The 13,297-nt window shown below is 39.9% G+C and overlaps 1 protein-coding gene across 1 annotated transcript in view; it reads right to left on the bottom strand.

The window, feature by feature from the left end:
- Positions 1 to 2,513: 2,513 nt before the first annotated feature.
- LOC147163075 (uncharacterized) overlaps positions 2,514 to 13,297 on the bottom strand; it is a 138,218-nt gene continuing 127,434 nt past the window's right edge. Inside the window, exons 5-8 of the mRNA XM_086094305.1 lie at positions 12,056 to 12,124; positions 9,782 to 9,935; positions 9,499 to 9,715; positions 2,514 to 8,002 (exon numbers count right to left, since the gene is read on the bottom strand). Coding sequence (XP_085950431.1) covers positions 5,574 to 8,002; positions 9,499 to 9,715; positions 9,782 to 9,935; positions 12,056 to 12,124 — 2,869 coding nt within the window. The 3' untranslated portion in view covers positions 2,514 to 5,573. The remainder of the gene's footprint in view (positions 8,003 to 9,498; positions 9,716 to 9,781; positions 9,936 to 12,055; positions 12,125 to 13,297) is intronic.

The raw sequence follows: 13,297 nt of genomic DNA on the forward strand, positions 1-13,297 counted from the left end.
TATAATAAAAGTTAAATTAATAGGAGTGATTGGTATTTTTAAAGTATTAATATAGAAACTTTTTTAATTTTAATTTTTTTAAATGACCTGCTGTTTTCCCGCTATTCGTGTTTAATTCCAAAGGAAAATGGTCATGGAAACCTCATGTTTGACATTTCCAAGAGTAAAGGAGGAGTGTAGTTAATTTAAATGCAAAACCATCTTAGTCCATATTCTGCTGGATTATGATCAAAGATGCACGCAAGCAGAAACCTCTGAGCGAGGAAGGCAAGAGGATAAGCCCTTGGCCACACGATAGGTGATGCTATGGGTTACCCTTGGGAAAAACTGGAGAGCTGTGTGGTTTCTGTTTTTTTGTTGAACACATGCTTACATCACACAAGGCAATTAATGACGGCCTCGTGAGATCTCTTTTGGGTTATAATGAGAAGCACCCTCTACGCAAGGCCTCCCAAAGGTTGGCGCCAAATTAATAGCATTTTCCCATATAAATTGCAGCCTTAGCAACACAATCGCTTGAGACACCTCTATCAAAAATGAAAAGAGAGATGTAATTTGCCAATAAAAGCAAGCTCCTCAAACCTCTCAATACAACCTGACCTCCTTCTCACCCTTAATTTGGTTGTGTTTATTAATAGTCAGAGAAGTCGCATCTGTGAAGATTGTTCTGCTTCGGGGAATCGATGACTCATGCAGCCGTCCATTCACAAAATGAACTCCCCAATGATGAAGAGATGCATTCGAAAAGAAGCAGAGATGTGGACAGATACAGGAAGCAAAGCGCGTGTATTTGTGTGAGATAGAGAGTAAGTAGAGGTGCATTGTCGTGCATGCAAAAAAAAAGAAAAAGAAAAAGAAAAAGCTTATTCAGAGGGCATGACTCAGCAGGAAGACCAAAAATAGACTCCCTAAATTGTGCAGAGGAGGGGCTGGATGCTATGGGGTGGTAGTGGTGAGAGTTAGGACCTTGGTTCATAATTCCTACTCCTATCTCGACACAGGCAGCATTACTCAGCAGTTATTTCATCCAAAGTGAAGACTCATTCAGAGATTGTTTACATGACACTGGTAAAATAAAAACCCATTAAAAAACATTGTTGTTCTTTAGATAGTCCTTACCGCAACAGCCTTTTAAGTGGCTGTCAATTCCAACAAGCCCTAAACCCTATCTGAAGTATTGACCTGTCCTATATTTATTATAAAATACTGAAAATTCTAATATTTGTGTGCAGCTACAAAGGTGCGTTTGCGGCGTTGTGGGAGTGAACAAAGCCGACTTAGTTCCTTGCCATTGAAAGCAGCTCCTCTCATACCCATAAAATTCAGCTAACACAGTCTTCGACATCGTAGAAGCAGAAAAAGAATTGCTGGAGTCCACAAGGAAGATCGATGACAGGTAAAAAAAAAAAAAAAAGGCTTGAAACGACAAAAAAATCAAGAAATTAGAGTTTCTGAAAATGGTAACGGCGAACCACAGCATTGTTGTGCTATTTGTGTTGATCAAATTAGCAAACCATTCCCTGACATATGCTTTTGTGTAAGATCCAAGAGGACAAGCAATTGGTTCACATGTATGTAGTGTTTACTGACAAAAAGACATCTCTTGGCATGCATATCCCCTTCAGACTTACACAGAATTATCAGTTGCTTTGACTGGTATATATGATCAGAATTTTTTTTATGGACAATGTGGTTTATTGAAGAATACAAAAAAAGGGGAAAAAAACATTCCCATTTTAGGTCACACTGCAGCAATTCTTTGTACCTTGTGCATTAAAGTGACCAAAAAATGGCAGTGCGGACGATTTGTGCAGATTTTCACCCAACAGAACATCATGGATTCATAAATCTGAACAACTTGAAAGGCAGTAATGGACAAAGGCTGACTTACCAACAGGACAATAAGCAACTGCAACAAGGCACCAGAACCTAAACAGGCCAAACGTCACTAATGTTCATACCTACAATTGTGTTCTATAAAAAGTTTTTGACCATATTAGATTACAGGGTCTCTGTTAACATTTTATTACTAGTTTATTTCCTTTTGGACATGACCTTAACTCATTCACTGCCATTGACGGCTATAGATGTCAAAAATTCATTTGAACTATTTCTATTAGTTTAACATTTTTTCCCACTTTTGTTAACAAGAGTATGAAAACCTAATTTATTTTTTATATTGTATTAAAACAAGATAAGAGATTAAAAATGGTACTCGCCTGACGCCCCTAATTTTTTTTAAATAATATTTTCTTTAAAAATAAAAATATTATATATATATATATAAAGATTATTTTAAAAAAATTAGGGGCATCAGGCGATTAAAATTTGTAATCATAATTATTTGCATGATTTCATGATTAATCACAAATTTTAGATCTGTTCTAAATGTACAAAAAAAAATTCTAGGTTTTCATACTCTTGTTAACAAAAATGGAAAAAAACTAAACTAATAGAAATAGTTCAAATGAATTTTTGACGTCTATAGCTGTCAATGGCAGTGAATGAGTTAAGGTAAAAATCTGGTGCTAAAGGTTTAACCGGATTTTTTAAGGAAAATAAACAAGCAACGGGCATATGGTCAGTTTTCATCTGCTCAATAAAAGACTGGAACATGGAAACAGAAGTGCGGGACATTGAGAGATTCTCTCATCCCTAGATTACAAGCCTGATAAATGCTTTTAAAGTGTGTGAGTGAATGGGACTCTAATGTTTTACTATTTTCTGGGGCCTTGCTCAAGGGCAGAAACAAATCTCCAGAAACCAGCCAAGCTTCAATATTGTGAACTAGGAAACCTGTGCCTCCTGGTCCCCAAGCCAAGTTCTTACAGAGTGAACTACCCTCCCCTTTTTTTTCCTACCCCAAATCCCAAGTAACTTTCGGATGTAAAAGTGTAAATGTGCTTGCATGACTGTGGTAAGCAATGCGGCAGCATTTCTTTGCCTGGCCATGTGACCTTGAAAACATATCATTAACAGTGAGTAAAAGCAATGCCAATAATAGACAGCAAGGGATTTAATCTTTTTCTCACTTTCTCGCTCAAGCGCAAACAATTAGCATGGTATTAGCAAGGCTGACAAACACAAGGCAGTGAGTCCAGCACTCCATCTCTGTTAGCACCACTCTATCAGGACTGGCTAACATGCTGCTGAGGTGGGGGTAGTTGAGTGACACACCATTAAGAGTCTTTCTTCCCTCGCTGGATTTATCACCATAAAGGATATGCAGCACTTTGTTTTGCAGCAGGCTATTAAGGATATGTAAATGAAAGGGAAAGGAGGATGGACTGCAAACAAGACATTATTGGCACTGTCACTTTGTATTGCTGGTAGAAACCAAGGAATAAGAAAAGCAAGGAAAACCCTTTTGGGACATTTGTTTGTGGCATTGCACTTCACTCATAATGCTAATAACACATGATTTTCTAAAGAAAGTCTACACCCCCCTGTTCAAATGCCATGTTTTATGATATAAAAAAATAATAATAATTAAAAAAAAACAGCAGCCATATTTTTCACAATTGTGAGCATTTAGTTGAAAGCAGATATTTTACAGTCTCTTATTTGAATTTTGGCCTCAGTGAAAATGGCAATGATTTTCATTACAAGGTCAGTTATTTGACACAGTTCAATTCCATTTCATTGGATTAAAAAAAAGTCGTACGATATCGGAGCACATCATATTACATTCTGTTGGCATAGATGTTTTGTAAATGAAAAGTTGGATGTGGATGAGAGGGAAAAAGAAAGATGGGCTTTGCTGCTGAAAGGACAAAACGGGTACAACAATACAACCAATTAACTTCCCATCGCTTTAAAATCTTTCTGCCTCAGCCAATTTAGCAAACTTTCATGAAGTGCCCAAAAAAAAAAAAAAAAAATTCTGGAAGCTCACTGATGCTCAGCTCAAAAGGTTCCTTTTGTTCCAGTGTGCTTTATTAGAGCACAGACTTCAGTGGGCATGTGGAGCCTATTAATTGGACAAGGCAAAGATATATCTTGTGATTGATCTGGCTTTTCAGCTGTTCCCTACTCTTAATAGAATTGTGCCGTCAGTGGCTATGTAAGCACTTTTAATTGCACTAATTATAAGGCAGAAATTAGGAATTGGCTCAAATACATACTGTAAGGAATGCCACAGTTTGAATTACTGAAGATGCCATGCACCATTCATTGTCAAATGTATATATATATATATATATATATATATATATTAAAAAAAACAAAAAACATACAATAATGTCCACAACTATTTCGGAGCATTATGTAATTCTCTTCATTCTGTAGGATTACATTCACAGTCTTTAGATTCCTGAGCCCAACGACAAAGCTTTACAGTACAAATACACAATATCATCACTCAACATGACCTTTTATTTTTACTCGTGGGCGCGTCAATGACATTTTGAGCATCCGTCATTCGGCAGTCGTCAACGTTATTTTTAACCGAGCTTTTGTCAATGCTAAATTGCAGCTGCTATTTTAGGACCAACAGTAAATTTTAAGGGCGTATTTTAACCACGCTTCCGTCTTGCTAAATTACATTTTGTCACAACTATTTTCCGCTTGACATTGCTTGTTATGTTCCTATTGTTTTTCTCACTAATGTCGCCACACATAGTATGTGCACCGGGAATACCGATGGACAACATTTTTTTAGGACCCCCTTCGCTGTTCAATAACCTGCCTGATGTAAAATGGGGCACTTAAGGACCCCTTTTCTGTCTAACAACATGACTGATGTCAAATAAAAGAATTGAGCACTAAACAAATGCGCGCATAAATGTAGCAAGAACGAGGAATTTACAGCAGGAGGAAAACTTTATCATCACAATCTGTAGTCATGTTTTGGAATAGGTTTACTTTTATGTATTCTTAGGTTATCATATTTGATGTTAATGTGAGTATTCATTGTGTGTATATAGAGCTACAGTATATCTACAGTATATGCCAGTAAGGTTTACTTTGGGAATATATTTGAGCATGAATGCACTTTCATTAACAGTATTCCAGATTCCAGAATTTTAGATGACCATTGGTTCATACTTCATACGACTTTGTCCATCCATTAGCTCACATAGTAAACACCCTTGCAATTCATAGTTATATAATAACTGTCCAAATGACCTCACTCCAACTTGGAGTGAAAACACATACACACACATAGCAAGCAAAGGAAAGGAAGGTTTCCATTGTCACTGCAAAACTGTTCAACTTTCTCCAGAATTTTCATAGTCCAAAAGAATTCCTTAAAATAGTTGACATTACTGAGTCCTTGAACAGTAGCCATTTTGTTGCTGTGCCCATCCGATGCAACATTTCCAGTGTACATTCTTGAATCATTATTGTTAAGTAAATTTGTCACAGCTGAAGACAGTTCTTAGAATATGATAGCTCTTACTGCTATAAATACAGTTCTTTGTGGAATTGTATAAGGAAGTCCTTGCTTTGAATGCCAATGACCTTATTACATTTGGATCGGCCCATTGCTCTACATCACCCTGGCAGCTATTAATTGTGAGTTATGGATAGACTTCGGGCTACATTTTGTCTGCCGAGACTGAAATACGAGCTCACAGAGTGAGAGATACATATGTGATTTCTGCACTGTTGTATTCATATCTCCCACTCCAAAGTTCCACACTTGCACTCCTCCGTACTGATTCTTTTCTCCGGGTCCTTTTCTGCCACCTGTACCATAGAAAGGCTTCCTCATACAAAGACCGTTCCGGACTATCTGTAGTCTTTTGCTTCACAAGGTCCCCATGCACTTGGGAATACTCCACGGACTCAAGAGACTCTTCTATTATCTCATATGGCTTCATGCTTGCCTGAACTAATGAAGTTACCACTATGTCCTCCGGATCATGTGAACATGGATCAATATCATGTAATGAAGGATCTGGTGATTGACTTGTGGGTTCAAAGTCCATTTCCAATGAGGTATCGGGAGATAGTGAACTAGGAGGTGATATTGTGACAGTAACGTGTGGTAGTGGGGTTTTCTTTTTTACTGACACGCTACCAAGTTGCTCAGAATTTAAGCAACACTCTGGAGCTGGTTTAAAACAGTCATCATCTGCTGACAACGACTGATCCATGGGGCATAGTGAGGTAGAGTCTGCAGCGAGAATTTGCGGACAATCTGATTCGTTGAAAGGATTGTCTAAGTCCAAAATAGATGGAGAGTCAATACTTAGATCTAATGGCTCTGGTTCAGGGTCCATGAACACTGAATCAAGATCTTCTTGATCTAGAGAAGTCAGCATGACTAAGTCAAAGTGAACCAGATCAGCATGATATATTGGGGTGCTATCAAGAGGTTCAGGAAGGGGTGGCCACTCAGAGTTTTCCGACTCTGGTTCAGTGTTTGGTTGACTTTGTGCTGAAATAGATGAAATGTTTGAATCCAGTTGCATTTGCTCTGAGACAGGACCAGCGCGACGATCCGGAAGGGACACAATGGGGTCAGGATTTGGATCGCTGTTGGTTGGACTCTCTGGAGAATCTATGTCAAAGTACTCTGTTACCACAATAGAAGGACATTGCTCCACATTACATGATGGAGCGGTATCTTGATCACTTGTGGGTGCATCACAAACAAAAAAATGGCTTTTGTCAATCACGTCGGACGTTGAAGCCACGGGTAAGTTTATATCTTTTGGCTCTGTTCCCTTTGACTCTTCTAATCCTGCATTTGTTAGACGCACTGGCTTTGGTTCTGACTTGTCTCCAGCAAAATCATCCGGGGACTCAGAATCTGATATAATGTCATACTCATGCTCTTCTGGAGGAGACACTGTAACTACAGGGACTGGAAACGGTAGGTGAATAGTTTCCTTCTCAATGTGGTCCAATTCTGTGGATTTTGATCCATCTTGATGAGGTGGTTTAGCATCCAAGCCATAATCATTTGAAGGGTTGTCACAGCTTTTCTGTGCAGTAATTACCATGTCTTGTTCAACTGTTACCGAACTCTGTAGCCTTTCAGGGGATATTTCTCCAAGCTGCACCGTACCATCGGAGGTGAGTGGCTCTTTCGTTACAGGATCACATGACATCCCAGCATCCTGGTCAGGCAGCTCCAGTTCTGTTTCTGGTTTTACTGCAGAACCCACATTCGGCAATTCCAAAGGCTTAGTTTTGGCTGTTTTAGCAGAGAATGGTAGAATTGGATCCAAGGAAAGCGGTATGGCACTTTCCACATACATTGAATGTGGACGCGCAAGAATGCTTGGATCCATAGAGAGCTGCTTTGGGAGTTTTTTTCGTGTCCCTTTCTTTTTCTCCTTCTCTTCTGGACAATTGACGGCTGCATCTGCAGTGCTTTGCCGCACCAATGCTTTGCTTCTGGCCTGAGTCCCCACAGAAACTTTAGATACATGTTTTACTTTCTCCTTTGCGCCGGAGGTTCCAAATCCTTCAGCACCCAGTCCTGCATGCGCACCAGTCATTGTCTCCGCCCCAGCCCCAGCCCCAGCCCCAGCCCCAGCCCCAGCCCCAGCCCCAGCCCCAGCCCCAGCCCCAGCCCCAGCCCCAGCCCCTCCACCCAAACCCACCCCTGCTGGCATTTTACAACTTTGAGGAGACCACGTGTTGTAATGCTTCGTGAAAGTGTTGAAATTACTGTTGAAAGCACGAAGCTCTTTACAGAGGTCCCTTCTGAGTTCAGCTAGCTCGAGACGCATGGCAGAGACCTCCTCCTTCCATTGCATGCTGATAGCTGCAGCCAGTGTTGCAGACTCTTTAATACTGGCCTGAATGGCTTTTGGCGAAGGCCTTTCTGGTCCAGTAGGTCTCGGGGATCTGAAGAGGATCGGAGAGACTGGTGGTCCAGACAGGGGTTTGGCTGTAGCCACCATGTTATCTCGGTGATAAGACCTGTCTCTTCTGATGGGGCAGCCTAGATCATCATGTGCCAAAGGGGCTTTATCTGCTGCCACATCCTCAAGTGCCCTGGCTTGCTTGGGTAAACAAGAGTCTTCCTGCACATAATTTCTGTCTGGAAGACAAATGTAAATATGTATTTGTGATATGGCCACAGGTGTGAGCAACTGGAGAGAATGTGCTTTTTATTGCCACAGAGCAGTAACACCAAGTCATGCACTAATTGTCATGAGTCAAAACAAGATTACAGCATGGATCGACAATGGAAAGGTTTGTGTTGCTATTTCAACAATTTGTTCAGATATCTATTCTAAAGATTGTATTGTTTTACACTCTGTAATACCATAGCAGAGTATGTCCATAACGTTGATAAAGTTTTCCCGTTTTGACTCATTTGATGATTTACACTGCCTTCTCAACATTAAAAATTTAGCATGCATTCTTAACATCTTTTCAGTGCACAAAGGAAAACCTCCTAGCTTCTAGAACACAAAAGAAAATAGGCATCGTATAAGGGATGTCAAGAAAAAAAGCATGCTGTTCTTCTATCAGCTACGATCCAGAAACATGAACTTTGTGCAATGAAAAGAGGCAAAGATGAGCACAGCTTCCAAACCTTCTCCCACCAATCAGGAAGTATAGTATGAACCCTATTGAAAATGTGACGTTCACTCTGACCGACATCAATCTCATCAATTACCAAGTTTATTTCCCTAAAAAAAAGTTGACAGAGAAAGCAGTGTAATCAAGCACCAATCGGGATGAAGTATTGATGATAAGCACATCTCCAGATGGACACACCTCTAACCCTCTCTATGTTAATCCACATGCTGTTGTGTGGCAAGGGGTGGAATCCATTCTGTTCTCTCCCCCCCCCCCCCCCCAGTCTTCTTCTGGGCTTGGACGTATCATTTCCTTGGAGAATCCATTATGCGAGAGGAGTCAGGAAACCACCAGCAGCTTCCAATTTCTAATCACGCCTTAGTTTCAGAAATAAATGGACGTGTCAGCTGTCAAGTTTTTATATGTGATGTGTGATTAAACACGGTAAATGTTTTCGAAATGTTAATTATTCAAGTTGCCTAACGGTCATGTGATACCAAAAACAACCGAGGGGCAAGGAAATCATATGGTAAATCCTGGGGCATTTAGAGATTTGCAGTACATTGTAAACTAGATTTACAAGTTGAGAATTCATACGACACGTTCACCATACCTTTGCCCAATTTACAGTAAAATTCAGTGCAATCATCTTGTGGCATAGTGGAGAAAGTCAGACATCAAATGTAGTGTAAAAAGCCTGTCCGTCGCCTGTTTTTTCCTCTCTTGAGATTTTCAATAGGGTTCATAGCTTTACTCTCTGATGCATCCGATGGACGAGCAGATGACATCCAAAATACAAAACGATGAATTTACACAGCTCAAAAGGTTGTAAGTGTCAAAGTCCTACATCCATCCAAAACAATGGAAACATAGAATAAGTCATGCAAGTGCAAGTGTTGCTGACAGTTCACAATTTTATGCCAGCTGCTCCAGCCATGACCACAAGTTCATAGCAAATATAAGCGTCTGCTGTGGTGTCAGATGAATAGAATGTACATTAACTCTTACCTGTGGTAGATCTGATGGTGGAGGTGACGGTGGGGGCCATGGGAGAGATGTACTCATCATCTTGAGAATATCCAGCTTGGATGGCTCGCAGGTAGCTGTGGCTCCGGGTTCGAAAACAGCCAGGTAAGTCCAATGCATCCATGGCCTGTGATTCCACCTCGCTGAACACGGATTCACAGACTGATTCAAATTGGCCATTTATTTCTGTTTCGCTCACCTGTGAGAAATAAAAAACATCAGAAAGGACAAAAACACCTAAGAGACGTACAATTTGCAGACTAACCTGGCTCACTTGGCTAACACAGCTGGCTTGGCTCAGAGTGCTGACTGCCCGCATGTAGCTCTGGTTCCTGGAGCGAAACTTGGGGGAGTTGTAGTGTGCAGAGGGGTCCAGGGCTATGCTCGGGTGCATGGCTGTTTGCAAGTGGTAGCTCTGGCTGAACACAGAGAAAAATAGGCCACACTCGAAAAACTGTTGGATCCAAAAGAACCCAATTTGGATCAAGAATGGACTGATTAAACTTTTTGAGATATTTAACCCAAAACGTTTTTGGGTTAATTAAATTACCCCATTGATTTGGGTAAAAAAATGAGCTGACCCAACCCAAGGAGTTATTACAACCCACAAAGTGACACGTTTTATTCTATTTTTAAATGTTTTTTTGAGTTATTCATTTCACCCTACTTTTTGGGTTATTTGAAAAACCTAACTGAATTGCGTCAAAAATGGTTCGAACCATTTTTTTGAGCTATTGCGTCAAATTAAATTAACAAACCGCAAAGCAACCCATTTTTTGGGTTGTTTCCGGGTTATTCATTTGACCCAACTAGTTGGGTTAATTAAATAACCCCAAAAAGTTGGGGCAGTCCCTTTTGACCCAATTTGGGTTATTTTTTACCTAACTGTTTGAGAATGCAGGAGTGTCACTCATGCCATTTACTTTTTTTCAGGAAATTTAACCAAATTGAACAACTTTATGAAGGGTGGCTAATGGCTACAGGTGATACTAACATTGAGTAAGGGGTTCCTGGTTTCCTCAAAGCACCCTGAACTTGAGAATAAATCAGTTAATGATCTTTCTTCCTCTTAAAAGAGACACACCGTTTGTGTAGCAGTGTCCTTTAGAAGGTGATTGGATTTATGTTGTGCTGACACATCAAATCAATGCCTGCAAATGAGGGAAATGCAAACCAGGAGCTAGTTAGTGAGCAAGCACTTCAGGGAGAACCCCGTTATCAACCACATCAATTAAATATGCCAACCAAGCAGAGAAGGAGAGCTCTTCAGAACTACGTGCCAGGAAAGGAATGTGCCAAATTAATGTAAGAGAAAGAAGGTCTGTAAATAACCTCAGAATACCAAGTGACATTAGGAACACAAAACGGAATTTTGCACTGCCACAGCTCTTTCTGGCATCAGGTAAGGATGAGTTAGAACCCTTCTATGGAGATAAGTGCTTGGCAGTAAAGGAAATGCCAGTGTGATAAAACAGAAAAAGGCTGTCAATACATCATGTCATGCTGGAGAACTTCTCTACTCCATGTTGGAAAAGCCATTAAAAATAAAGGAATTGAGATATTGAGGCAAAAGCGGACTATCGAAGGAAATTATCTAAAAATCTGATAATGCGCTCTGCTTCACATCTTAATAAGCCCGTCCTGTTTTGGCAAAAGTTTGTATTTTATAGCACGACTATTTGTCATTCTACCTGACAAGATGAAAAAACAACCAAAATAAATTTTCTGATTTTTCGCATCATTTTTTGACCGTGTGCCGCCATTTTTGAAATGTTCAAAACTGTGAAATTCGGAACAAGGGCTCACAAATAAAATTGGTGTTAAATGTACAAATGTTTTGAGAGTGTACTGGAAAGCAAAATACAACTGACTAGGCTTCATTAGTGTCGGGATATGCCAACAAATATCAATTTACGTGATGGTATCTTCTGTTGAAATGTCGCGATTTTCAAGACATACAAAATGGCGGCAGTCAAAATTGGCGGGAACATTCAATAGCTGTTTTTAATATGAATAATAGCCCCTAATCATCTCGTTGGTCCAAAGAAATAACCAGAAACACCAAATGAGCTAATAGCAGCTATGCTATACATTACATTACAGTTCACTGAAATGTCCCAATTTTCAAAAATTTCAAAATGGTGGCATATGGCACAAAATGGTGGGAACATTTTGCAAATTGATTGATTTATTTTTTCCCTTATCTATTCAATTAAAATGGCAAACGGTCCCATTAGAAATTCTAAAATGTTGCCAAAACGGGTTGGGCATATAGTGGCCAACACTTTTAGCAACAGATACTTCAATTCCATTCCCATTAAATGAGAAAACTTGTTCATGAATGGAATGTGTTTGATCTTCGAGGTTCCATTGCTCTTTGTTTACTGCATGAGAAAGTTGCCAAGTGATCTCTCATTGACCTTTCATTGGCGCCAATATCGAATTGTCAGCAATGGCACAAGTCAGCCACCTCTGACATCTGACCACTGCAACGGGGTGGCAACCGAGAGCTAACGGGAGACACTGATCACGTATTCACCTTAAGTCTGCAGCAAAATTGGTGATGTAGTTACGCATGTCACTGTTGATTTTATCCAGGCGATAAGAGCTGTGGGCAGAGAGGAAAACAGAGTTACAGGGTCCCACAAGTGGGAGTTGGATGGAGATGACTTCACTGGGCATTAGTCTGCTGGAAGTGGCTTGGTACGGAAATTGGGGTGACTTCAATGTTTGCTTGGGAGTTTTCACTAAAGTGCTGCAAACATTAGGGTGACTCAACATGACCAGCATGGACCCATGGAAGTGATGAATAAAACTGGGACAATGTTGCAATAACATTTAATTGGCAACCAATCAAACAGGCTGATTGGTTTGAAAGTTGAGATTGGCTGAGAAAGATGTTTGCTACTGATGTTCGACAGGTAAAGATAAATAAAAAAATAAATACATAAATAGATTTAAATGTCAATCAATAAATAAAAACGCTCTGCTCTCATGTTTCTTTATTTCAGCATAAAATGTGTCATGAAATGATACATTTATTTATTTATATTTATTTGGTCATTTATTTTTCTATTTGTTTGATTTTTTGAATCTCGTTTTTTTTCTATTTGTTTTTGCTGTTATTTATTTGATTTTTTGGGTTGTTTTTATTTCTATTCCTATTTGTTTTTTTTATTAAATTATATTTTTATAGTTCATTTTTATTACTTTTTTTATTTTGGCATTTTTGGTCCTCCATACTTAATGGGGGTGAAGGGCGTCCACAATCATTCATGAAAGCAATGATTGTCATCTAACGTTCCCTTCTGGCTTTTCCAGCTGAGCAGGCCTGTGCCCGTGCTGTATTCTTCATGGGTGAGATGAACAAAGAGGCGACCCTGTCAACCACCAGGACCTCAAAAAGAGATTGAAAGAGAAAACGACAGAAGAAGGTGACACAACCCGACAACCTGCTCTTGACTCATATGCTTTGCTTCAGCTGTCAAATTTGAGTGTGACCCCTTTGAACGGCCCCACAGGGCGTCAAATTGTTGCAAGTGCCGGGGAAATCCAACTCACACCGTCTGTCCAGACCGCAATCTAATTCCCTCCCAACGAGCCCAACGAACCATGAGAAATAGCACGAGAGCTCTTGCCAGGTGCACCAGTTGTACATTCGTGCGTGTAGAATCATCATGTGTATAGCTTTCTGGATTCAAAACACATTTATTTGCCTGTAGGAATGTAATGAAAATATTGCATCTCCCCTTTTGAGTCTTGTTGTGCCTGTTCTACCCAA

Source organism: Leptonotus elevatus, chromosome 14 (assembly GCF_054856555.1).
Source record: "Leptonotus elevatus isolate MCC_2025b chromosome 14, RoL_Lele_1.0, whole genome shotgun sequence".
In the NCBI taxonomy this organism is placed as follows: Eukaryota; Metazoa; Chordata; class Actinopteri; order Syngnathiformes; family Syngnathidae; genus Leptonotus; species Leptonotus elevatus.